We start from the raw sequence: 25,913 nt of genomic DNA on the forward strand, positions 1-25,913 counted from the left end.
TGACCTAACTAAAAGACCCTAGTGAATTCGTGTGCGATAATTTTTCTGTAATTGATGGTACTCGTGGTAAAACGTGATGACAAATCAGTAGATTTAAAGATACCCAGTGATATATTGACGTGATTTGGATCTAAATTGATGAAACGAACATGGTATTTGTAGATACCAGTGGGTAGTGGAATGACTTTCGGAGTAAATGTCATCATTTTGAATGGTGTTTTATTGTAGACAATAACCATCCTTTGCATTTTTGGGGACAGTGTTTGGTTTTGAATGATAAAGAGTTAGATACAACTGTTAATCATGGTGGTTGAGACTATGGAATCGGTCAGTTAGAGGTTCGCTGATAGTGATCCGACCGATTAAGTAAGCTACAGTAATTGGGTAAGACCGTTTGGACTTGAATATGAAGTAAAAGCTAGAGGTTGTGATGAACCTGTGACTTTTTTGATAGTGACTGACGAGATTCCTAGGACAGAATCTTCTTAAGGGGGTAGATTTGTAACACCCGCAACTGGTCCTAGCAGTTTTTAATTTTTTCCCTCCCTCAAAATACTTTAAGCTCTAGCAATCAAACGAAGCTTTTTATTTTGTAGAAGATTTTTCATAAAAGCTAAAAGCTCATAAAAGCTCCAAAAAGCTTCTTGCCAAACATGAACTAGATAATGATATAGATATAGAGTTTTGATAATGGAAGGACTTTAAGTAAATAAATTAATCAATTAACTAGTGACGATAAAAATATATTAATATTGTTTATTCTTAATTAATTATAATTAATAAAGAAAACTATTAGTTATTACAACTTTTTAACAATAAACTTCGTATTCAATTAAATAAATTTTTCTGATCATGAAAGCTTTATAGACATTTTGTTTTTAAAGATTATTTGTTAGGAATTTTTTTTTTTTATAGTTAATCATTATTAAAAATTCTATCTGTATCTCTATAAAATATAAATTAGGTATTATTTTGTATTCATCATACATTCGTTGTCTATCATATATTTTCATATATGCTATTCGTTGTCTGTCTTATATTTTCATATATGCTATTTGTGAACATGGGATAAATTGTAAACATGATGATATCATGATGATGTCTATTAAATTCTATGAAAATGGCATTGAGGTGACATCACATCTTAATTAAAACTATATCTTAAAAAATATGTTGGGACAGCTGTCACATTTATAGCAACACTAGATGACATCATCCACATAATTTAATTTGAATTAATTAATAATTAATAATATATTAAATAAATTAAATAATACGGATTTAAATTAATTTATTAAACAAAAGGAAAATTAGATTGTGATAAATTAAAGCACGCATATTTCCTCCTCCAATTACCGAATCATTTCTCTGACATAAAATGCACGCCTATTACCTTCTAACCTTCTTCATAGAAACCCTAACCCATACCAGAAATCACTGTTATTTTCTTCTCTTCCCTAGAAATTTTTTGCACGCTTAGAATTCAAGTTCAAAAATATTCATCTTCCCCATTTTCAACAATCTTCTTCAATAATTATTCTACCCCATTAACACAGCCAGATGCCGCTGCAATCCATCGCCGCCGCCGCCACATTCCACTGCCGGTCACGCTTCCCCGTCACCTTAGGTTTTTCTAGGGTTTGTAAGCGGCAATCGCTCGCCACCGTCACCAGCTTCCACCACCCGTCACTCTTTCCGGCACCAGAGGTTTGATCTTGTCGTAATTATTTCTCTATTTTTTTTAAATTTACACTGTGTTCTCGATGATTTTATAGTTCTATCTTTAACTTGTCGTAATGCAGGTCACATAGGGTTAATTAAATTCCCTTTCACTATACTTCATCCGTATCTCTTACCTAAAGTGGCACAAATATTGAATAAAATCTGTCCTAAATGTAAAAAATTTAAAAAAGATAAGGCCAAGGTCAGGTATTAAATTGTATATTGTTAATTATTTATATAGAAATGATCGATTATGTACGATTTATGCTCTCAATCTGAATTTAGTCATGATTTAGTGGAACTGAAAAAATAAGAGTATGTGTTTAAGTCATGAACTTGAAGAGTATGTGTGTCATGAACTTGATTTAGTCATGAACTTGAAGAGTATGTGTGTTTGAAAAAATAAGAATGATGACAACATTGAAGCATAAAATGCTTTATTTGAATGGTTTATTCGCTGGAGTTATTGTTGAAAACATTGAGTTCACGAATATTTGCTTAATCCTCTTTGTTTATATGTAAATGGATCAATTTTGCATATTTTGTATGTGTGATTGTTTTTTAGTGATATGCATATTGTGTATGTGAGGATCAATCTGGACCATTTACTGTTTCTTGATACGATTTAGGATAGCACAAAGCCTTTGCTTACTGATTGCGGGCGTATCAAGTCGACTGCAGTGGGTCATGCTGTTTGCGGAGCTGTTGTCACAAGGTAACATCATAAACTCTAATAGTAATAGTTATTTCTGTACATTAGTTACTTGGGTTACAGAGTTTCTACTAAGATTTTTTTTTTTTTTTTTAGATTTCATGAGATTCAATTAGTTAATTTATGTTGTGCTTTTTGAGGGGGATAATTGTGCCAAATATAATGGATTAGAATTAGAATTTTCTCATTGTCAGATTTTAGTACTTACTCTCATTCTTTTTGAAAAGTATAACAACTGTGAAGAAATAGTGTTGCCATATTACATATTTATATGTATGTAGCTAAATTTCTGATGAAAGTTATGTGAAAATTTTAGGGTAATAGAGTCAAAGCATGTTGTTATCTGCAATTATGTTTTTTGAGTAGCTACACCACGGGTCTTATAGTTCTAGATACAAAAGGTATAGCGTTCATACATTAAGATACATACGAATCTCCATGCTTAACTAAAGGTGTTTTCATTTATGCTATTTAGCTATGTAATTTTGAAACTTATTCTTTAGAAATGAGTGACTGGTAAAACATTAATGGATTTTTAAGTTCATACCTTATAGCAACAGGACCACATGAATCATTTGTTGTTAGATCAAAACCTATACTTTTGAAAATTGAGATGTAATTCATGTAGTTATATCTAACTATCTTATATTGGATTTCAATTGCACATAGAACATCACAAGAGCCATGGCGTGTATTGAAGAAGTTTGAGTATTCGGAATTTGGAGACACCAAGCTGACTTTGTCAAAGGGATTGCGTGCCACTTCCAGCTTGAAAAGGTATATTTTCACTCAAGGTCTTTTCCTAACTATGGAGTATATTATTTTGTTGTGATTATGTCAATGGTGATGATGTTAAGAAACTAAAAGATGCAGAAGTCTATTGGTGTCTATATTTTCACAACGATCTCATTGTCTTCAATGTTCTCAACGAAGTCAGCCATGGTTTTACCCTCATTCCGTCTTGAATCATGGTCACTATTGGTTACAATATTATTTTGTGAGTAAAAATTATAAGCGATTAAATGTACTTATATCTGATAATGATATGAGTGTATGTAGTATAGTAAAGAATGTGTTTACAAGGAAGTGATCAAAGAAAATTGTGCATATATAACTGGATAATTTTGAAGCCATATGTTATGAATCTGTTATTTCGTTTCTTATTTTTGAAGCCATTCGTTTCGTAGAACTTGATGAATTATGTTATTTTATACATGTTGATTATATAACATATCATTAAAAAAAAAAATCTGTAAAACCCCGTGATTCCACGGGTCTCTGCACTAGTTATCATCCATAACTAATTTTTTTATATATTTTAATATCTAGCCATTTTTATTTTTTGTTATGTTTTTCTTTTTCTTTTCATCTCTTTCTATTACAATTTTGGATGATTCACATTATGAGTACAATGTTTTTAGATACACTAAAGAATATATAAGTTAATTTATATTTTCATTATAATAAATCAATTAATTTACTAAACGTTATGTGACAAATCAAATATGTATTTAATTATATATTTTAATCTTAAAATGGATAAGAACATGGGATTAGTAAACATGATGACATAATGATTATGTAATCTAATGTCATCATTTACAATTAGTTTTTTTAATATTTAGCCATTTTTATTTTAGTTTTTTTATTTTATTTTCATCTCCTATTATAATTTTGGATGATTCATTAAAATTATGAAAATTGTATTAAATGCTAATAAATTTTATCTTTGATAAATGCTAATAAAATTGTGTCGTCAGATTATTTGTACAATAGCATTTTGACTTTATTGTAATTTTGATCAACTTTGGGGTTTAAAAAGGGGTTGAGGATGTCATTTTGTAGTATAGAGTTCTAAAATTATTGTAATTTGGATCATCTTTGGGTTTATTTTTTTTAATTACTTTACTAGGGGTACACGTGACCTCTTATAACCATATTACACTTGTATCCTTTCTTTTCTACTCCACCAATTGCATAAAAAACAACCTCGCTTTAAAGTTTGAACATTTGTGGATTTGGAGTAAACTGAAAAGAGGATACGTCGATGTTTGGTCATCCTTTATCATAGAATTCAAGTAACGGTCATTAAGTATTTAACGTAAAAAGTCGGGTTGTTACATTACCTACCCGTTATTGAAAATTTTTTCCTGAAATTTTGATTAGTGCGATTAGACAATGTTGTTAAAGGTGCGGTTTTGTCCGATCTTCGCGTTTTTACTCAAAATTAACGTCGAAACATATGTTGCAAAACACTGTATCCGATTCAGGACTTAGAAATGTCAACTAGGTCACCTGACCCTGTATCTGTTTCGGTCCTGCCATCAAAGTCAACACCACAAGGTACGACTACTGGATTTGTATTTAATCCTAACTGTTTGTTTATTCGATTAGGGCTTTTTGTTATCAGTATAAGGCCATTTGTGGACTTGGAGTCGATTGGGAAGCAAAAACACGTAAGTGTTTGTTCATTCGATATTATGAAAGATGGGTTTTTATTTATCGGTAACCATTCGGTTTTCATTATCGGTTTAGAATTTTTCTATTATAGGTAAAAAATTTGGGGGCGAATTTGGGATATCGTTATCGTGAATCGTTGGAGTTTTCAGAGTGGGACTTCGATACATTTTCTTCTGGATATTGCTATTTTAAAGGTTTGTAGCCATCCCCATAGGAATTCGATAACTCACTGTAAGTGTTTTCGAATTTTTTGATGTTTATTGTTATCGTTAGGAATTGTTTTCGCTAGTGGTCATGGATTCATTTGTACATCTACACGTGTATTTGCATCATTTCTGAAATAAAAAAAGTCTTGATAATTTCATGTAAATTGAGTCGTTCTTTGGCATGGCAACATATTACTTGCATCCATGGTCATTTGAAAGCATGTCTTTTTATTGTAAATATGTAATAATAAATATTTGTTATCTGTTGTTCTTTGATTCATACAATTGGAAAATTTTAATCAAATCTTGACTTGGAAACATATAGGTTGCAGCCTTGGTGATTCGTGTGTTGTTAGTTTGAATTATATATATTTATCTGGAAAATATGTTAATCTGTTGTTTTCGTAAATTGAGCACAATGTTCTGTTAGCCGTGTGGTATTATTACTTATGTAAAGAATGGCATTTAAACCTTCTAAAAATAAAAAAAAAAGGCGACAGACTCGTCTAGTCTCTCCGGTGCCCGTGGATGACAGCCTGCACTATGAGCGCTTGATGTAGTGACCCGAACTTTTCCATGTTTATATATATATATATATATATATATATATATATATATATATATATATATATATATATATATATATATTAAATGAAATTGTTATTTACATGATTAAGTGTTTCTAACATGTTAAGCAATCAAACTTGTTAAGACTTGATTAATTGAAATAGGTTTCATATAGACATTTGACCACCCAAGTTGACCGGTGATTCACGAACGTTAAAACTTGTAAAAACTATATGATGACATATATATGGTTATATATATAGTTAACATGATTTTATGATAAGTAAGTATCTCATTAGGTATTTTAACAATGAGTTATATACATAAAAATCAGACTATTAAATTAAGAAACTCGAAAACGATATATATAACTATTATCGTTATAACAACGTCTTACTAAGTACATATGAATCATATTAAGATATTGATACACTTGGTTAATTATGTTAAATGATAAGTAAATATATCATTAAGTGTATTAACAATGAACTACATATGTAAAAATAAGACTACTAACTTAATGATTTAGAAACGAGACATATATGTAACGATTATCGTTGTAACGACATTTAACTGTATATATATCATACTAAGATATATTATATATCATAATATCATGATAATGTAACAATTTAACATCTCTTTAGATATAATAAACAATGGGTTAATAACATTTAACAAGACCGTTAACCTAAAGGTTTCAAAACAACATATACATGTAACGACTAACGATGACTTAACGACTCAGTTAAAATGTATTTACATGTAGTGTTTTAATATGTATTCATACACTTTTGAAAAACTTCAATACACTTATCAAAATACTTCTACTTAATAAAAATTCTTAGAATTACATCCTCGTTCAGTTTCATCAACAATTCTACTCGTATGCACCCATATTTGTACTCGTACAATACACAGCTTTTAGATGTATGTACTATTGGTATATACACTCCAATGATTAGCTCTTAGCAGCCCATGTGAGTCACCTAACACATGTGGAAATCATCATTTGGCAACTAGCATGAAATATCTCATAAAATTACAAAAATATGAGTAATATTCATGAATTATTTACATGTAAACAAAATTACACATCCTTTATATTTAATCCATATACCAACGACCAAAAACACCTACAAACACTTTCATTCTTCAATTTTCTTCTTATAATTGATCTCTCTCAAGTTCCATCTTCAAGTTCTAAGTGTTCTTCATAAATTCTATAAGTTCTAGTTTCATAAAATCAAGAATACTTCCAAGTTTGCTAGCTTACTTCCAATCTTGTAAAGTGATCATCCAACCTCAAGAAATCTTTCTTATTTACAGTAAGATATCTTTCTAATACAAGGTAATACTCATATTCAAACTTTGATTCAATTTCTATAACTATAACAATCTTATTTCGAGTGAAAATCTTACTTGAACTTGTTTTCGTGTCATGATTCTACTTCAAGAACTTTCAAGCCATCCAAGGATCCTTTGAAGCTAGATCTATTTTTATCATTTTCAGTAGGTTTATCCACAAAACCTGAGGTAGTAATGATGTTCATAACATCATTCAATTCATATATATAAAACTACCATATTCGAAGGTTTAAACTTGAAATCACTAGAACATAGTTTAGTTAATTCTAAATTTGTTCGCAAACAAAAGTTAATCCTTCTAACTTGACTTTTAAAATCAACTAAACACATGTTCTATATCTATATGATATGCTAAATTAATGATTTAAAACCTGAAAACACGAAAAACACCGTAAAACCGGATATACGCCGTCGTAGTAACACCGCGGGCTGTTTTGGGTTAGTTAATTAAAAACTATGTTAAACTTTGATTTAAAAGTTGTTCTTCTGGAAAAATTATTTTTCTTATGAACATGAAACTATATCCAAAAATCATGGTTAAACTCAAAGTGAAAGTATGTTTTCTAAAATGGTCATCTAGACGTCATTTTTTCGACTGAAATGACTACCTTTACAAAAATGACTTGTAACTTATATTTCTGACAATAAACCTATACTTTTTCTGTTTAGATTCATAAAATAGAGTTCAATATGAAACCATAGCAATTTGATTCACTCAAAACGGATTTAAAACGAAGAAGTTATGGGTAAACCAAGATTGGATAGTTTTTGATTGTTGTAGCTACGGAAAATATTGTAACAATTCTATACAAATCATATCCTAGCTAACTTATATTGTATTATACATGTATTCTGATATATTATGTAATCTTGGGATACCATAGACACGTATGTAAATGTTTTGACATATCATATCGACCCATGTATATATATTATTTGGAACAACCATAGACACTCTATATGCAGTAATGTTGGAGTTAGCTATACAGGGTTGAGGTTGATTCCAAAAATATATATACTTTGAGTGATCTAGCCTGAGACGTGTATACACTGAGTCGTGGATTGATTCAAGATAATATATATTGATTTATTTCTGTACATCTAATTGTGGACAAATAATATATACTAATGAGGACAGCTGACTTAATAAACTTAAAACAGTAAAACGTATTAAAAATGTTGTAAATATATTTTGAACATACTTTGATATATGTACATATTTGTTATAGGTTCGTGAATCGACCAGTGGCCAAGTCTTACTTCCCGACGAAGTAAAAATCTGTGAAAGTGAGTTATAGTTCCACTTTTAAAATCTAATATTTTGGGATGAGAATACATGCAGTTTTATAAATGTTTTAAGAAATAGACACAAGTAATTGAAAGTACATTATATGGGTGAATGATCGAAGCCGAATATGCCCCTTTTACTTGGTAACCTAAGAATTAGTAAACCGATCTACTAATTGACGCGAATCCTAAAGATAGATCTATTGGGCCTAACAAACCCCATCCAAAGTACCGGATGCTTTAGTACTTCGAATTCGTTTTTATCATGTCCGAAGGATTTCCCGGAATGATAGGGGATATTCTTATATGCATCTTGTTAATGTCGGTTACCAGGTGTTCACCATATGAATGATTTTTATCTCTATGTAGGTGATGTATATTGAAATATGAAATCTTGTGGTCTATTATTATGATTTGATAATATATAGGTTAAACCTATAACTCACCAACATTTTTATTGACGTTTTAAGCATGTTTATTCTCAGGTGATTATTAAGAGCTTCCGCTGTTGCATACTAAAATAAGGACAAGATTTGGAGTACATGCTTGTATGATATTATGTAAAAACTGCATTTAAGAAACTTATTTTTGATGTAATATATTCTTATTGTTAAGCATTATGTAATGGTCGTGTGTAAACGGTATATTTTAGATTATCATTATTTGATAATCTACGTAATGCTTTTTAAACCTTTATAGATAAAATAAAGGTTATGGTTGTTTTAAAAATGAATGCAGTCTTTGAAAAACGTCTCATATAGAGGTCAAAACCTCGCGACGAAATCAATTAATATGGAACGTTTATAATCAATATGAACGGGACATTTCACTTGATGCTCCGCCCGTATCGCTTGCAGCCTCCCCTCCAAAGACTTAACGTCGTGTCGTTAGTTTAGTAAAAAAAGGGATTGGCGATGTTGTTTGGTATTGAAGTGTTTACTATTATTATTATTGTAATAATTTAGTGTAATACATGCCTATATTGGTTTATTCCAAGACACTGATGAAGAAATTAAGTTACTATAGTTTACAATGAGAAAAGCGAAGCATATCTTGGTAGGTGACTTGCAGTCATGATGATTCGATTTCTCTTGCCAAAATATAAGATATAGTGATGGGGGAGTTATGGTTGGTCTATATAAGCCCTATACGAACAATTTAACAGATGCTAAAATATAAAATTATAAGACTATAAGAAATTAACAAAAAGAAAGAAGACATAAAGTGAATATTAAAGAGAACACTACATGTTATTATTTCTTAAACTCAGGATTATTTATAATGAAAATGACACCTCCTTTATGGGGAGGAAAAGATGTCATCTTATCTCACACCACATATTACAAAATACATAATTTATTACACACTGCATAAAATAAAATATCTTAATAATACATAAAAACAAATAATCATGGGTGGTACATAAGTGCTTGCATCACTTGATTCTTCAATAATATCTTCTTAATTACTTTCACCATGATTAATTTTTGTAGATAAAAAAGGTCACAAGTAACACGGAAATCATCAATGTATAAGTGATGCCATGATCAATATATGTCCCTGCAATTATTCAATTAACAATGAATAAATTCAAATAATTATTCATATACATTCTATTGAAACTATAAATGGATAGTCAATTTAAATGTTAGCATTTCTTACATATAGTCGAATCATTTAGGTTCAAAGGACTATTTATTTGATAATGAATATGGCCATTATAATATATTCGATAATCCTCTATTGACGTATTAGACCACTCACCTACTAGGATAAACCGTCACATCAACAGCACAGACTGAAGACATAATCACTCCTAGCCATCACACCCTCCCTCAAATATTGAGACACGTTATATTAGCTAATTATTACAATGTACTAATCATAGAGCTAAATGTACTACACGATTATACATATTCTTTGTCCTGATATATGCTTGAAAACCACAAAGGTCATAACGAAAACACATCACAAGCCTAAGAGGAGGAACAAGGACAAGCTCGTGCCAATGGTGCCCTCCAACACATGGCCAGAGCGAGCCCTCCCGACTAGGCGAGCAATGACCACTTCCGAATAGGTGAGCCCCACAAATTAGTTCTAGTTTCGCCTACAGTTCAATAAAAGGTTGTGTTCGCATGTTCTTGTATTAAATTTTTATTTTACTATATTTAGCTTAACATCGCCTTTCTAATAATAACAAAAAAGTGACACAAATGAAAAATAAATCAAAAATAAAAAAATCCCTACAAAATGATAGTACAAATAGTATGAATTAAAAATAAAACTATAACAGCATAGCTAAATCGAAATTTATTAAACATAATACAACTGTATATATAGTCTTATACTTTATATAATAAAGAATATTGATGTAATTAAGATCAAATTCCATAAAAATCTAATACTCAGCTAAAGTCATGCATATATATAACAACAATATTTTTTTTGAACATTAGTACGAGATCAACCAAAGAGGACTTAACCACCTACGCGTTTATCTCTCACAGTTGCATAATTCGCCCCTAATAAATATCATTTCGTATAAACTCCATCAATTAATAAATATCATATAAAAACATACATAATAAATAAATAATGTAAACCAAAAAAAGGATGATTACCATCGCTACTATAATCAGGAGCAGGTAAATCAAATTGAGCATCAATAAGTGAAGAAACAATGCCTAATAATACCACCAATACAGTTACAAAAAAAATTTGATTCATCGCCATTAGAGACCGATTAAGCTTATTTAAAGATGAATATTCAGAACAACGAACAATATATCAACGCGAATGAAACACGTGTTTGAAACCCTAGATTTAGTTATAGATGTAACGAGTTTTGAAAATGTTAACCGAAATGACATAATTAATCAAGTAATTAAATGACATAATTTAATAATATTATTACTACTATTAATTAAAAATAACAAAATAAACTAGTTTTTGTTACAACTTTTTAACAATAAACTTCGTATTCAACTAAATAAAAGATTGTTATAATACAAGCTTTATATGAATTTTGTTTACAAAGGTTATTTATTGGAAAAATTTTATTACATTTAACATTATTAAAAATTCTTTTTGTATCTATATAAAATATAAATTAATTATTATTTTGAATCAATCATACGTTCGTTCACAATTTATATTCCCGTATATACTATTTCTAAACATGGGATTATTTGTAAACATGATGACATCATGATGATGGCATTTTGATGACATCATTATGATATCATCATGATGTCATCGTCCACAATTAGTTTTTTTTTATATTTCAATATCTAGCCATTTTTATTTTTATTTTGTTATTCTTTTTCTTTCCATCTCTTTCTATTATAAGTTTGGATGATTCACATTACGAGTACAATGTTTTTAGATACACCAACGAATACAACAATAAATAACAACAAAACCCAATACCACATGAGTGGTGTATGGGGAAGGTGAGATGTAGATAATCATTCTCTTATCCTCCGAGAATAAAAACAAGTCATTTCTCCACCCAGAGTGAAACACCCTCAAAAGTAGAGAAAGTCATCCCTCTCTCTATTCGACGGATAAATAGATTGCTTCCGAGTGCTCCGGCTAATAAGTAGGAAAGTTTTTTTTTAAAATTGCAAAATAAAATTGAGATGTCATGAAAATGGTAGAATCAAATTTCCATTGGTTTTAATCATGCTTGGAATTCAATTTAGTGTAACACCCCAAATCCGGTTATTCGAAAACGATAACAATTTTTTTTATAAACAGAGTTAAATACATTAACACGCACGATTCGTTTAACACTAATTTTAATGTGTCCAATATACAAAGAAACACATGTTTAACATATGACCAAGTCCAAAACGTTCAATTCGACACCTTTCGACCCGTTATACAACAAGTGGGTAATTACGACCCATTTACAGTACAAACCGGGTTAAGACTCAATAACCCAACCAGATACCAAGAGCATAATCTCGGGGATTTACCAAGTCCCCATTCATCATCCGAATATCCAAAAGCTACCCCATCATAAGCTCAAGCAACTCTAAAGCATCTAGTCTAGCAACTAGAGTCCTCCGCCAGATCATACGGTACCTATAAAAAGGTAACAACAACGAGGGGTAAGCTTACGCTTAGTGAATGCAACAATTATACATATACATATATAATCTACTTACTTGCAAACACTTTCACAAATACCGCATACGAGCTAGCAATTCAATAACCATGCAATCACAATGCATAAACTAAAAATCCACAATTCACAATAAGCTAGCATCGCCAATAGCATATAGCTCACAATTTTAATATGCTAATACAAAAATCACACAACCATGGTTAACCATAAGCACAAGGGAATGGTACTCGCGAATGACCATCGGTGGTCCCAACAACCATTAGTGTACATACGCCTTGTATCACTAACCCCTGGGTGGTATCAAACGCCTGAACTTTAAACCCACCCATCACGTAAAATGCGGTATCGAATGCCCGAACTTTAAACCCACACTTCACGCCCACGCACACATGATGATATGGTATCGAACGCCCGGACTTTAAACTCATATCACATGTCAACTCGATGTGGTATCGAACGCCCGAACTTTAAACCCACATCGCGTCCCACACAATAAATACACGTATAATTATTCCACTCTCCTTGGAATGCCCGCACACGTCGTGTAATATGATTTCCGTCCACACATCCGAGCGTGTAGTTACCTATATCAGACATAGGCACATTATTCACATAAATATACATTCTCTAAAGGGAATCCGACACAATCATCCCTTAGCCGAGGGATCACACCTTGCTCGTCAAAATCCGCCCATTTAACACCTAATGGACACAATCCGCTTACCAATTCAGGTGGTAATTCAAACCCACACAACAAAATACAATTTAACCCAAATTATACGTGACACCAAATTGACCAACCTAGGTCTCGACACTAGATTACTACTAAGGTAGTGATCATTTCACAACGTCATTTACACCAAAACTACAACATGTGCAATATTGACTCATATCGCACTTGACCTCTTTTGACTTATGCCAAACACGACCCATAATCACCATTAACTAGTGATTATGCACCAATATACCATTTAAAACCTCAATTCAAGTACTTACATACTTAATTCACAAAAACTAGTATCAAAACCTAGTTTTGACACCAAAACCATTTCAACACCCAAATTTAACTAGCAACATGTTATTATGAACATCAAACCCATGAACACTTCCAAACTAGTGATTGACACCCAAAATCATGAAAAATATAACCATTTTCATCATCTAAACTTAAACCCACTTCGTTAGGGTTTACATACCCAAATCACACACTAAAACCCCCAATTTCATGAGGAATGGGGTTTATAACCCAATACAAACACAAACCCTAACCCCAAATCAAAATCAATGTATATAAAGTCAGATCTAGGGTTTACCTCAACTTCAAAACCGAGGTAGTAGCTAGATACATCAAGAAGAACCAAGATCCACTCCAATTTGGGCAAGAATCACCATCTTCATCACCATTGGAACTTCCTCTCACTAGAAAACCCTTTCTCTCTCTAAGAAGGGTTTGATTGGTGAAAAATGAAGATAATATCTGGTTTGCGGGTATAAATATGACCCCATGTGAAAAGACCCAAATGCCCTCATCAATTTTACAAAATAATAAAACTCGTCAGGCACCAGGAATGCCGTTCTTCAATTTCAGGAACGTCGTTCCTGTGAACAAATGGAACGTCATTCCATAAATAAGAACGTCGTTCCCTAAACAGCCTCTAAACCCATTCTGTTAAGATTTTGCAATTTCTCTTGACACAACGTCGTTCTTTAATCTGGAATGCCGTTCTAGCTCTAGGAACGCCGTTCATTCTACCTGGAATGCCGTTCTGACCTGTTAGAAAATCAGGGTCTTACATTTAGGCTCTAAATGACAGTCAAGACGCCAATAAATCGACGCTTGCTGTTGACTCAAAAAATAAATGAGTTAATTTATATTTTCAGTATAATACGTCAATTAATTTACTAAAAGTTATGTAATAAATCGAATATGTAATGTATTTATTTATACATCTTAATCTTAAAATGAATATGAACACGTCATTAGTAAACATGATGACATAATGATTATGTCATCTAATGTCATCATCTACAATTAATTTTTATAATATCTGGTCATTTTTATTTTCGTTTTCTTTTTATTTTCATCTCATTTATAACAATTTTGGATGATTCATTAATATTATGCAAATTGTATTAAATGCTAATAAATTGTAATTGTATCAAGTGTAATAAAGTTGTGTTGGCAATCGTTTCATTATTAAAAATCTATTATGAAAATTTTGTACAATAGCGTTTAGACATCTTTACTCTTTCCAAGACTTCAAACATATGTCCACCCAGTTACCCTTTGAACTCTTAAACAACAAGATAGACCTTCTAGTTCCAGAATATACATTGCAGCCCTTCTACTTGATAATACCTGAAAATAGCATTGAAAACACCACAAATAAGAAAACCATAGATAGAATTTTAAAATACGTGTGATATAACCGTTATTTTCAACATTCCCCCTTAAACTTATATTTAAACAAGTCAAAGATACCTAGCACTTTAATCAGCAAGTTATGTTGACTAACACTTAAGCCTTTAGATCAGCAAGTTGATTATATGAACCAACTTTAAAAGTTTAATTATACCAACAACAACTTTTGTATAATTAAATGAACATCAATGTCAAAATGTTTTGTCCTTTCATGAATGACAGGATTTGCTGCTATTTTCATAGTAGAAGAGTTATCACAAAATAACTTTAATGTTAATATCTTTTAAAAGATTTTTCAACCAAATGAGTTTCACGGGATGTCATAGCCCTATATTCAGCCTCGGCTGAGGATCTGGATATAGTAGCTTGTTTTTACTTTTATAAGAAACAAGTGGACCACAAAATTAAACCAAGTAACCCGTGACAGACTTCTATTAACCTTACATTTACCCTAGTCAGTATCACACTAAGCATGAACAGTATAACCATTTTTGATAAACTGAAAACCTTTACATGGTGCACCCTTAAGGTATCACAAAACTCTAAAAATAGCATCGATCTGAGATTGTAATGGAGCATGCATATACTAACTTGACACATGAATAGAAAAAGATAAATCTGGTCTATTAAGAGTTAAATAGATAAGTCTGCCAACAAGCTTTCGGTGTTATGTAATATTATGCAACAATGGGTTCTTATCACTTGGAATACTAGCAACTACAAGTATTAGATTCTATTGGAATAACAACTAGCTTAGGACCAGCAAAATTTGAGGTTTTCGATAATAAAAATCACAAATATAATATATTATTTATGAGTACATCAATGAAATCGACAAAAAATGTGTATAAGAAATAAATCGAGGCAAAGAATGAAGTTGAACAAAATTGTAGATATAAATTAAGTATTATAAAAGATTGAATTTAACTAAAGTTCAAACGGTCAATAAAAAAGAAAATTGATAACTCCATGTCGAATATTTAGTTGTAGTATGAGTTTTTAATAATAGACCATTAGAGAAATATTCAAATGAAACCAACTTTTAAGTTGAGATTCAAGGGACCAATCAGAGTGTGACATATGGTGCGATAATTACATGTGATTGAAAAAAATTAAAAAAAAAAAATTTCAAATAAAATTTTTTTTCGAAAAAAATTTTCGAATTTTTTTTTATTTTTTTCAATTTTTTCAATCACAAGTGATTATTCATGCAAATCACATGTGATTGTAAAACCCAATTAGATGTGATTCTGTATGTCAAATCCAATCGCATGTGATTGGAAAAAATTTATTTAGTAAAATGACGAATTTTTCAGTAAATTTGTGCTAAAACCTTTAAACATCAAGTTTTTGATCAAAACTTGATCAAATCACTGAATTAAAGTCTGAAATTTTAAAGATATGATCACGAAACGCTAATAAACTTAATCAAATCACCGAATTAAAGTCTGTTTCTTGTTGAAATTTTTTTTGAAAAAAAAAATTTGAAATTTCTTTTTTCAATCACATGTGATTGGATTTAACATGCTAAATTTTAAAATATATATATATATATATATATATATATATATATATATATATATATATATATATATATATATATATATATATATATATATTAAAAACATTTCGTAAAAAAATATGTAAAAAAAATTTTCAAAAAAAAAAATTTTGAACTCTGCTAACATACTTATATGTAACATACTTCGATTTAAACTCTGCTAACATACTTAAAGTTAGCATGGTGTACTATGCTAATCACATTGGTGTACTATGCTAACATACTTCGATTTAAACTCTGCATCCCTCTAAGAAAACTCGTCTAGGGAGTTTATCTTCAACAATTTCTTGATAATTGCATCTTTTTAAGCTTAGAGTTAGCACCTTTAAACAATTGCTTAACAACTTTGACCAAAGTCAACCTTATATACTTATATGTAAACCCGATTGCTTAACCAGCTTAAAATCTACAATTTAAATACATCATCATCATTAACATTTAATATTTTAATCTATAAAAGATCTGTTTAAGGCTTTAAGCTCTTCAAAGAAAAGTGAAAAAGTTGACTTTTTCCAACTATATGTTGGTATTAACTTCTGGCTTACTCGTTAATCGAATGATGATATGAGTTAGTTAAATACCTGTCGGGAAAGGCGTTGTTTTGAAGCTGGTTACTTATGTACTCATATGAGTTGAACTAGAAGTAGTTACGTCGGAAATCATCGAGGGGAATGCTTTCGAATTCGGTTATTAATCCGAATCGTAGTGATACAGAATTGGAAATCGTTTGCTGCCATTTTGTGGTGTCTTCACAGTAGAATCCGGATATCCTGTAACATATCCTTAAACACTACTGGCACTTCATTCTCAATGGGTACACTGACCCGCCCGTCTTCTCAACACTTTGGATAACGCAATCGAGGATCACCAGAATAAGCCTTAATCCGTTCATCGAACCAGAAAATTGCCGAACAGTGGCTGCAAACGCGGTCACAATCACCGAGATCCCAATAACACCAAATTAAGAAAAATTATAAATAAGCAAACAATAATAATAGAACTATAACAACAACAAAAACAACCCATGCGAGCATACAAAAAACATAACACTATATATAAACAAATATAAAAAAATAAGAAAAAATAACCTTTTGCAGTAACCTTTCATTCATGTTTGTTTTTAATTCTTTTCACTTAATCTATGCATTTGCAGTTGTTTTATCAGTATTAATATCATGAGAGTTGATGTTTATTGTAGTCCAAAGTACTTGCTGTAAAGAATTAACATAGAAAAAAAATGAAATCGAAAATTATTCACACTTGCATCCCATTAACTATTTTCAATATATTGTCGTTAACATTCAATGAATCCACCGCAAACAAAGCAGCAAAAATAGTATAAACAAAACTAAAAATAGCATCTTTAACATTCAAAAGCAGACAATGAGTGACATCATAATACAAAACCAAAACAAATACTAAGACATAAAAAAGAGCACAAATATTAACAAAACCATATTAAGTGATCATAACAGCAGTCACTAAATGGCATATCAATCTATTCAACTTAAGTTAATTATTCAACAATAATAGACACGTACACGTACAGTATACCAGTTAAAAATGTAAAATGGAAAAAAGAAACAGCAACCCTAAAACGATAGTTGAAAAAAAATGAAACAGGAACCCTAAATGTCCAATAAAAAACAACTGAAAATTAAATAACACTGAGTAGTTACTCCGAAAAGTACCTTCAATTGGATGATGAAAAAAGGCTATCAATCCATGATTCGCCAATTCCGTCTTTGATATTAAAAGTACCTGCTGTAATTCAGATTAGTATTAGTAAACGTATCAAAATTGTTGTTCAAAATTGTACCTGCCGTAATTGTTCAAAATTGTACCTGCCGTAATCAGATTAGTAAACATATAAAAATTGTTGTTCAAAATCGTCGATTCCGTCTTTGATATTGAAAGTTGGAATCAACATATAAAAAATTGCTTGAGATACAGCCCTAATGAGTGTGTTTGAACCGAGGATCCGAATAGAAGGAGTTTAGGTCCGCGTTATTTTTTTTAGGGGTATTAAGGGTATAATCTTGGTTAAGAAAGACTTATTGAGTTATAATTAGATCAATGGTTTGGAGGTAAGGGTAGTGATTGTCATTAGTGTGATCTAATAGTTTAGATTAAGAGTTCTTTAAAATGATATCTCAATTAAGTTTTTCTTATAATGTATAGTGTAGATGTAGATGTAGATGTAGATGTAGATGTAGATAGTGTAGAAGTGTAGATAGGTTCACAACCAAGAATTCCATAATTATTAACTCTAAATAGTACTTACTTTGATTCATACATATTCTATAATTGTTATCAAGCACTTCAATACTCAAAAAGTATTTCAGTTTTCCATGAACTTTTATTTGAAACTTGGTTTTTAGAAACAGTTAAAAATTTTCAATTTATTTCACATTCTTTCCACTAATCACAATATCATCAACATAAACTAAAAGAGCAATAAAACATCATTATCAGTTTTAACATACAATGAATAATCACATATACTTTGTTAAAAAAACATGCTCAATTAAAGTAGAATTTAACTTGGTATTCCATTACCTAAGAACCTGCTTTAGTCCATATAAGGACTTAGTCAGCTTGAAGACCTTATTATCATTATTACTGAAATAACCTTCAGATAAGCACATGTAACTTCTTCACTTAAGTCACCATAAAGAAAAGCATTATTGATATCTAATTGATATAAAGGCCAACTATTTTGAACAACCATAGTGACAATGCAATTAACAGTAACATGCTTTACAATACGAGAGAAGGTTTCTTGATAATCAATTCCCTCATTTGACTATAACCCTTGAAAACTAACCTAGCTTTATAACTTTCAATTTTCCCATCAGATTCATATTTAATTTTATAAATCCATTTATACCGAATGGGTTTTCTATTAGGAGGTAAGTCAGTAATAACCAAAGTGTTATTTCTCTTTAAGGCTTCCATTTCTAAATTTATGGCATTTACACCAAAGTGTTTTCTATTAGGAGATAGATAATTATGATTAACAACTCTCTCAACACCGTACTTCACTTGCCCTCAAGAACATAATCATTAAACCTTCTGGGAAGGAAACATAATTTGGATGACCTCCTTATAGTGTCAGATTGATCAGATGTATGTATTTTGATTAGAATTATTTAAGTTTGATTTAATTCATTATTTCCCTCGGGAGAAGTTGTGGAATCCACAAGTGTTGCTATAGGACTATGATCATTTACATGATCATTATCACTACTACCATCACCATCACAATATTCTCTCCTTCCCACCCTCTCTTCATCATTAGGACTTTGAGTGTGCAAGTTGTTCCAAAACAAATTATTAAAGAAATTTGTATGATTTAACTCATCACTTTCAAAAGATTTAGAAACGGACTTCATTTTGAAAGGAAAAGCAGATTCATAAAACTTAACATATCTACTAAATAAAAAACTTTATTCTCAAGACTAAATAACTTTTAACCTAATTCACATTTGAAAAACCAATAAGAACACATTTTTAAGCTCTACTACTAAATTCATCATTTGGTATTAAAATAGAAGCATAACAAGACAACCAAAACACCTCAAGTGGGAGAGACTATGTTCTTTTTTAAAAATATACTCATAAGGGATCTTTCTAGAGAGAACAGGTGACGAAGTCATGTTGATCAAGTAGCAAGACGTTAAAACACACTCACTCTACATATTGAGAGGTATTACCCCTTGAAACATGAGAGCTTTTGCAACATTAAGCAAGTGTCTGTTTCCTTTTAACTACTTCATTCTGTTGTGGAGAGTGAGTACAAGAAGTTTGATAAATAATTCCTTTATTTTTCACAAAAACGTCCATTTTGTTGTTGACAAATTTAGTTCCATTATCACTTCTAATGATTTTGGTCTTTTTATTTAACTAATTTGCATTAAGATTAGAGAGATTAATCAGATTATCAAAAGTTTTCTAGTTTTTCTAATTTTTTGTACACAGCTGCCAGCTTTTATAGCCATAATCGGCGGCTATCAAACAACAAATCCGGAAGCTATCAAACTCCAAAGCTGGTGGCTATTTTATTTTAGTGTAGATATCTGTCTCGTGGTCGTCTAGACAGGTGGATCGTCCTCAATGGAGTCCAGATGATCTAGATATGGCCAAAACTGTGACAACGCGCAAATTTTCCAAATTTCTTCAGAATTTCTTTAATATTTAGCTCACTTTGCACCAACTTCTCGCATATGATCTTATAATCAAGTTTAACGTAATAAAGCATCAAAAGTTCATAATATTGACTCCTAGCATGTATATTTTAGGACGTGTCACCTAGCATGCCAAAGTTGAGTAGACTCATAGCAAAAATTCACATTATAAGACATACTCACATTATTTACAGAATCGGTATCAAACAAGTATAGGCCTCTGGACCAAAAAAAGTGTCCTAATAAAAATTTATAATTCGTAAGGACCAAAAAAATGGTCCTATTGTAAAAAAATAGTACATTAGTACCAATAAACAAAGTCCTAATCTAACGATATACTAGTTTGGGTACCAAGAGAAAAAGTCCTAATATGCACAAATGTTACTTTAGTACCACATAAAGGGTCCTAATACATTTATTTTTAAGGATAGTACCACTAAAAGAAGTCCTAATATAAATATTTGAAACCTTAAAACCATAAAATAGGTCCTAATATATAAAGATATGATACTTTAGTACCACATAAAGGGTCCTAATATAATTATTATTAAGGTCAGTACCACTAAAAATGTCCTAATAAAAAAATTTCACACCTTAAAAACACAAAATGAGTCCTAATATATAATGATATGATACTTTAGTACCACACAAAAGGTCTCAATATAAGGATTTTTAAAATTAGTACCACTAAAAAAGCCCTAATATAAATATCTCAAAAACCTTAAAACCACAAAATTGGTCCTAATATATAAAGATATGTTACTTTAGTACCACATAAAAGGGTCATAATATAATGATTTTCAAGGTTAGTACCACTAAAAAAGGTCCTAACATAAATAATATTATTAAACTTTAAAATCAAGAAATGGGTCCTTATATATAATAATATGTTACTTTAGTGCCATGAAAAAGGGTCCTAATATAATGATATTATATCAAGTTTTTTATGACATAATAATAGTGTGTCCTATTAAGTTATAGTAGTTTTCGATTGGTTTCAGATTGATATTCAGATATTCGATTCCGGTTCGGATTCTGTTCTGATTCGGGTATTCGGATCCGGTGCAAAAATTCGAACCCAGTTCGGGTAAGCGGATTCAAATCAGACATTCAGGTCCGGTTAACTTATTCGGGTCCGGATCGGGTATTCGAATCCGGTTTCGTATTTGGATTTCGGTCGGTTTTTACGGTTTCGGGTTTTTTGAACATGATTATGGACACACTATTAATAATTTGTACTAAAAATTAAATATGAAATAAAACGTGATTATAATTCCCAAAAATATTCTCATAAACATGAAAATCACCAGACATAAAATATTCTTAAATAATCCAAGCATAAAAAGAAATCAAGTAGCATTTGAAAACGAAATTAAAAATAATGAAAAGCAATGCCAAACGTCTTGGATCAGCAAGTATATTTACCAATCCAACGGTACCACCTACAAATAAACCAAACATATATTTATAAGCATAAAGTTGCATATTATAACAATTAATAAATATATTATCACAAATTTGTGGTAGGAATACCTATAAATATGTGGAAGGCCACGCGACACACACGCCTCCAGCATCTTCAACTCTCATAAACAGATCAAATGGCCTGACCAATAATGAACCCCTTTTAATGATCCCATGAGCTTCTACGCTACACCAATCCTCTCCAATCTCTATACCGCCAACTACCGTTGTTGGATCCATGCTCCTCAACCATGCTTTTGCTACCTTCTCGTAGATAACAATGTTGTGGAGAAAAACTTCATCTCCGACCTAGAGTTCCGTTATCAACAAGCATTTATGAATGTAAAAAAAAAAAAAAAATACATCAAGCACATTGAAGTTTTAAATATAAAATTACCTTAAGACGTGGACGTGGAGGTACATTGACTATAATGAAGCCCTGTGATCCTGTGTTATCTTCAACAATTGAACCATTCTTATCTAACAACGCAACTTTTAGATTTGTATTTTCTTTCACAAGTACTTCATTGTCAGACTTTAGTTTAATGTTCTCTATAAGAACAGCATTACGACTGGGTATTTTACCCCACAGATCAGCTTTTTTCCCACCTAATCCATACATGTCGGCTGCGACATATTTATTATTGCCCACAACTTTAGAAAAAACATCATCCGGTTCAGTCTCATCTACTGTTCCTTCGGGAAGATCTTTAGTTAGGTCATCCATGTTTTTCTGCATTAAATGAAACAGAAGAAATGTTTGATATACATAATAAGATAGATCCCTACAAACAATTCTGAGCAGTGTGATAATGGCCATGATGTAATTAACTGTAATATATAGTATGAGACGTGATTTTACAATACAGTTTTTAATTGTAGTTGATAATGGCCATGACGTACTAATTATATGTAATATACAGAATAGATCCCTACAAACAGTTGATAATTACAGTTGCACACAACCACTCATACATATATATCAATCACTTCTATAATGCAATCTGAACTTAAAAATAATACTTACAATTGCGGTTTTAGCTGCTTCACACTTAGTAGCGCCTCCTTTGGAAAAACATTCTCGAAATATAGCCATTCGAGTTGGAGATTTACCCCCTTGAGCCTGTTTAAAAAAATAAAAATAAATAAGTAATTACTAACAATGGATAACCTTATACTTTATATAGAAATAATTGTCACCCAAAATTACCTTGAGCTCTTCACGTATACGTGCATAACTCTTTTTACCGGTGACCTGCACCAACTTCTTTTTGGCCCGATTTGCTTTGTTTTTCGCACATTTCTCCCGAAATGGGAATTTTAAATATCGTATTATGAAAGCAACTAATGTGAATTTTTGCTCATACCTGAACCGTTTCAGCATTCCAATTAGTAACCATAATTACTAACAATGGATATCCTTATACTTTATATAGAAATAATTGTCACCTAAAATTACCTTGAGCTCTTCACGTATACGTGCATAACTCTTTTTACTGGTGACCTGCACCATCTTCTTTTTGGCCCGATTTGCTTTGTTTTTCTCACATTTCTCCCGAAATGGGAATTTTAAATATCGTATTACGAAAGCAATTAATGTGAATATTTGCTCATACTTGAAACGTTTCAGCATTCCAATTAGTAACCATAGTCTTCCATATATATCTTTCAGGTTCAGGTGGCCTTGATTTGACTTGCTTCCTAAATGATTTAGTTGAATCCCGGTATTTCTTCTTTAATCTTGCTCTCCAATTTTTCACTTTTCTAGCAATTGATCTTAGCATCCACGTATCAGCATGGGCTGGAATAACAAACTTTGACTGGATACAAAATATATTAATTAGTTGAGATAACCAAAATAGATTTTGTCATTAACATACGAATTAATATTATTACATACTCTTATTTGTTTAAGCAACTCTTGCTTTTGATCTTTAGAAACTTTAGTCCATGTTAAATGAATTGGACAATGCTTGCAACTACGTGCAAGGGTTCCCAAGAAATGGGTGAGCTTACTAGTGTTGGCACAAATAGGTTGACCGAGTTGATTAACAGCTACAGTACGTAATTCGACAGCCATGTTTTTTATTCCAAACATCGGGCATACTTGTAGGTCCTCTCTTTCTTCTTTCTTCTGGGAAGCACTTCATCTGAAAAAGTGAACATGATTTAGAATATGTGTATACAATTAATATATAGTATAACCAACAAATTTTGTTAAATAAAACATATAAAAAACAAAACATGAGTCACCTGTAGTTTGTGTAGGTTCCGTCTCATCTCTGATAAGCTCATCATTAATGATTACTTCTGTATTGGAATAATAGTCATTTGTGTATCAAAAAAGGTGCTAATGAAAGTTATAATACATAATACTACGCATAAAAAACTTCAAGCCAGTATATCAAATAAACCTGTTTCTGTTTCTGGATTTTGAATATCATAAACCACAAAATCGTCATAATGAGCAGTTCTATCTTTGTCATTCCGTCCATTCTGATCACCTTCATCGTCTCTAATTTTTTCAGGCCTAACATCATCATCATCATAGAGGTGATAAGTACGCGCCATGTCTTCTACACCATCACTTTATACATTTAAGGATAGTGCATTATTATCTGTACATACATAAAGGTTACGAGTGAAGGTACTCAATTTAATCAAGTGATATAAACAAATGTTTATTTTTATAAAATTTTTGGGAAACATATAAATAGTTAATATTAACTCACCCTTTGTGACTGTTCCACTCGATTTATTCTCGTTTGTTGGTAACTTATCAACTTGTTAATGATTTTTTTGGGGCCTTGCTCAGAATCTTTAATGCCACACTTTGTTGCCCTCGATATAGCAGTGGTTTGTCCCTTGCTCATTTGGGATTTAGAAGATAACCGTTGGGAGTTATTATGATCAGCATGTACTCTTGTGTTTAGATTTGATTGTCTCGTTATGTAGGTGGGTGGAATGTATACTTTAGCTTTTTTCTGTATAGAGTTAAATGTCATTAAAAAGCATTGGTAAAAAATATCATATGATAAAAAATGATAATCAATACCTTCTTAGATGCTTTAGCTCTTGTATCAACCTCTACATTAGCTTGGTCATCATTCCCTTCAGACAAATCAGGCGTATACTCTTCATCATAATCGGTAGTGTCCAATTGCGTTTCTTTCCTTTTTTTAATCTACTACTAACTGCCGTAGTTTCGAGTTGAGTTGCGAGTTTTGTTAATTTTAACTATTACAATCTTTGATTGTTCTCTGCCATCCTCTTTTGTCTAATTTGTTCATACTCATTGTCACGTTAAGAATGTGTAGGACTTTGATTGATGTTCTTTTCCATTGTAAAAATCTAGAACGAATTATAGAACAATAATCAGCAATTATAAAAACAAAAATTTATTCAATTAGATTGGAACATCACTTAAAACAACATTCTAAAACAAACATATCTTAACATGTTATTGATTTACAGCAGAATATTTTAAATATAAGTACTATGGCATATATCTAATAATCACAACTATGAACAAAAATGTAAAACTATATTCAACCCTAAAACAACAAATCTATTTGCAGCACATACAGTTATAATCATATTACTATAACATGATTAAGCATATTATCTAGATAAAGTTTTATAGAGTCAATTTAACGAAGAAATAGATTTGCAATATAGTTATAATCAACAGAATTATGAACAATCGAAAATAATTATCTTAAAATGAGAAAATAGTAAAAATCAATAAACAAAATTTCGTTTAATCTAACAAAAACATTTATCATACGGTCAGCAACAGATTTATAAACAATCAAAAAAAATTTA

General features: G+C 30.9%; 2 protein-coding genes and 1 long non-coding RNA gene across 5 annotated transcripts; 1 reads left to right on the top strand and 2 right to left on the bottom strand.

Moving 5' to 3' along the window:
- Nucleotides 1–1,557: 1,557 nt before the first annotated feature.
- LOC139873027 (uncharacterized) lies at nt 1,558–3,556 on the top strand. 2 transcript variants are annotated; one of them, XM_071860958.1, is made up of 4 exons: nt 1,558–1,707; nt 2,352–2,437; nt 3,104–3,211; nt 3,302–3,556. In XM_071860958.1, exons 1-4 carry the CDS (start codon nt 1,561–1,563, stop codon nt 3,522–3,524), a joined length of 564 nt encoding a protein of 187 aa, XP_071717059.1. In that variant the 5' UTR covers nt 1,558–1,560; the 3' UTR covers nt 3,525–3,556. The 2 variants fall into 2 exon arrangements, with proteins under 2 accessions (XP_071717059.1, XP_071717068.1); XM_071860967.1 differs by having other exon boundaries at nt 3,308–3,556.
- An 11,082-nt stretch (nt 3,557–14,638) lies between these two features.
- On the bottom strand, nt 14,639–18,408 carry LOC139873042 (uncharacterized). Of its 2 annotated transcripts, none has more exons than XR_011767253.1 (4): nt 18,282–18,408; nt 18,129–18,201; nt 17,019–17,355; nt 14,639–14,813 (listed from the first exon to the last, which is right to left on the bottom strand). It is a non-coding gene; the product is annotated as an uncharacterized lncRNA (long non-coding RNA). The 2 variants fall into 2 exon arrangements; XR_011767250.1 differs by having other exon boundaries at nt 18,129–18,198; nt 18,282–18,386.
- A 1,181-nt stretch (nt 18,409–19,589) lies between these two features.
- LOC139903018 (uncharacterized) lies at nt 19,590–24,168 on the bottom strand. Its single transcript, XM_071885773.1, has 9 exons — nt 23,989–24,168; nt 23,705–23,908; nt 23,548–23,640; nt 23,299–23,391; nt 23,116–23,211; nt 22,486–22,821; nt 22,193–22,397; nt 22,050–22,066; nt 19,590–19,826 (listed from the first exon to the last, which is right to left on the bottom strand). Exons 1-9 carry the CDS (start codon nt 24,166–24,168, stop codon nt 19,590–19,592), a joined length of 1,461 nt encoding a protein of 486 aa, XP_071741874.1.
- Nucleotides 24,169–25,913: the final 1,745 nt, after the last annotated feature.

Source organism: Rutidosis leptorrhynchoides, chromosome 1 (genome assembly GCF_046630445.1).
Source record: "Rutidosis leptorrhynchoides isolate AG116_Rl617_1_P2 chromosome 1, CSIRO_AGI_Rlap_v1, whole genome shotgun sequence".
Lineage (NCBI taxonomy): Eukaryota > Viridiplantae > Streptophyta > Magnoliopsida > Asterales > Asteraceae > Rutidosis > Rutidosis leptorrhynchoides.

Bases quoted from the DNA above. Each gene is read 5' to 3' on its own strand.
- LOC139903018 (XM_071885773.1), bottom strand. From the start codon at position 24,168: ATGGCTGTCGAATTACGTACTGTAGCTGTTAATCAACTCGGTCAACCT. The intron at 23,641-23,704 runs GTATGAGCAAAT...CCATTTCGGGAG, and splicing joins GGAATGCTGAAACGTTTCAA to AAATGTGAGAAAAACAAAGC. The intron at 23,392-23,547 runs GTAATTTTAGGT...CCATTTCGGGAG, and splicing joins GTATACGTGAAGAGCTCAAG to AAATGTGCGAAAAACAAAGC.
- LOC139873027 (XM_071860958.1), top strand. From the start codon at position 1,561: ATGCCGCTGCAATCCATCGCCGCCGCCGCCACATTCCACTGCCGGTCA. The intron at 2,438-3,103 runs GTAACATCATAA...AATTGCACATAG, and splicing joins TGCGGAGCTGTTGTCACAAG to AACATCACAAGAGCCATGGC. The intron at 3,212-3,301 runs GTATATTTTCAC...AGAAACTAAAAG, and splicing joins GCCACTTCCAGCTTGAAAAG to ATGCAGAAGTCTATTGGTGT.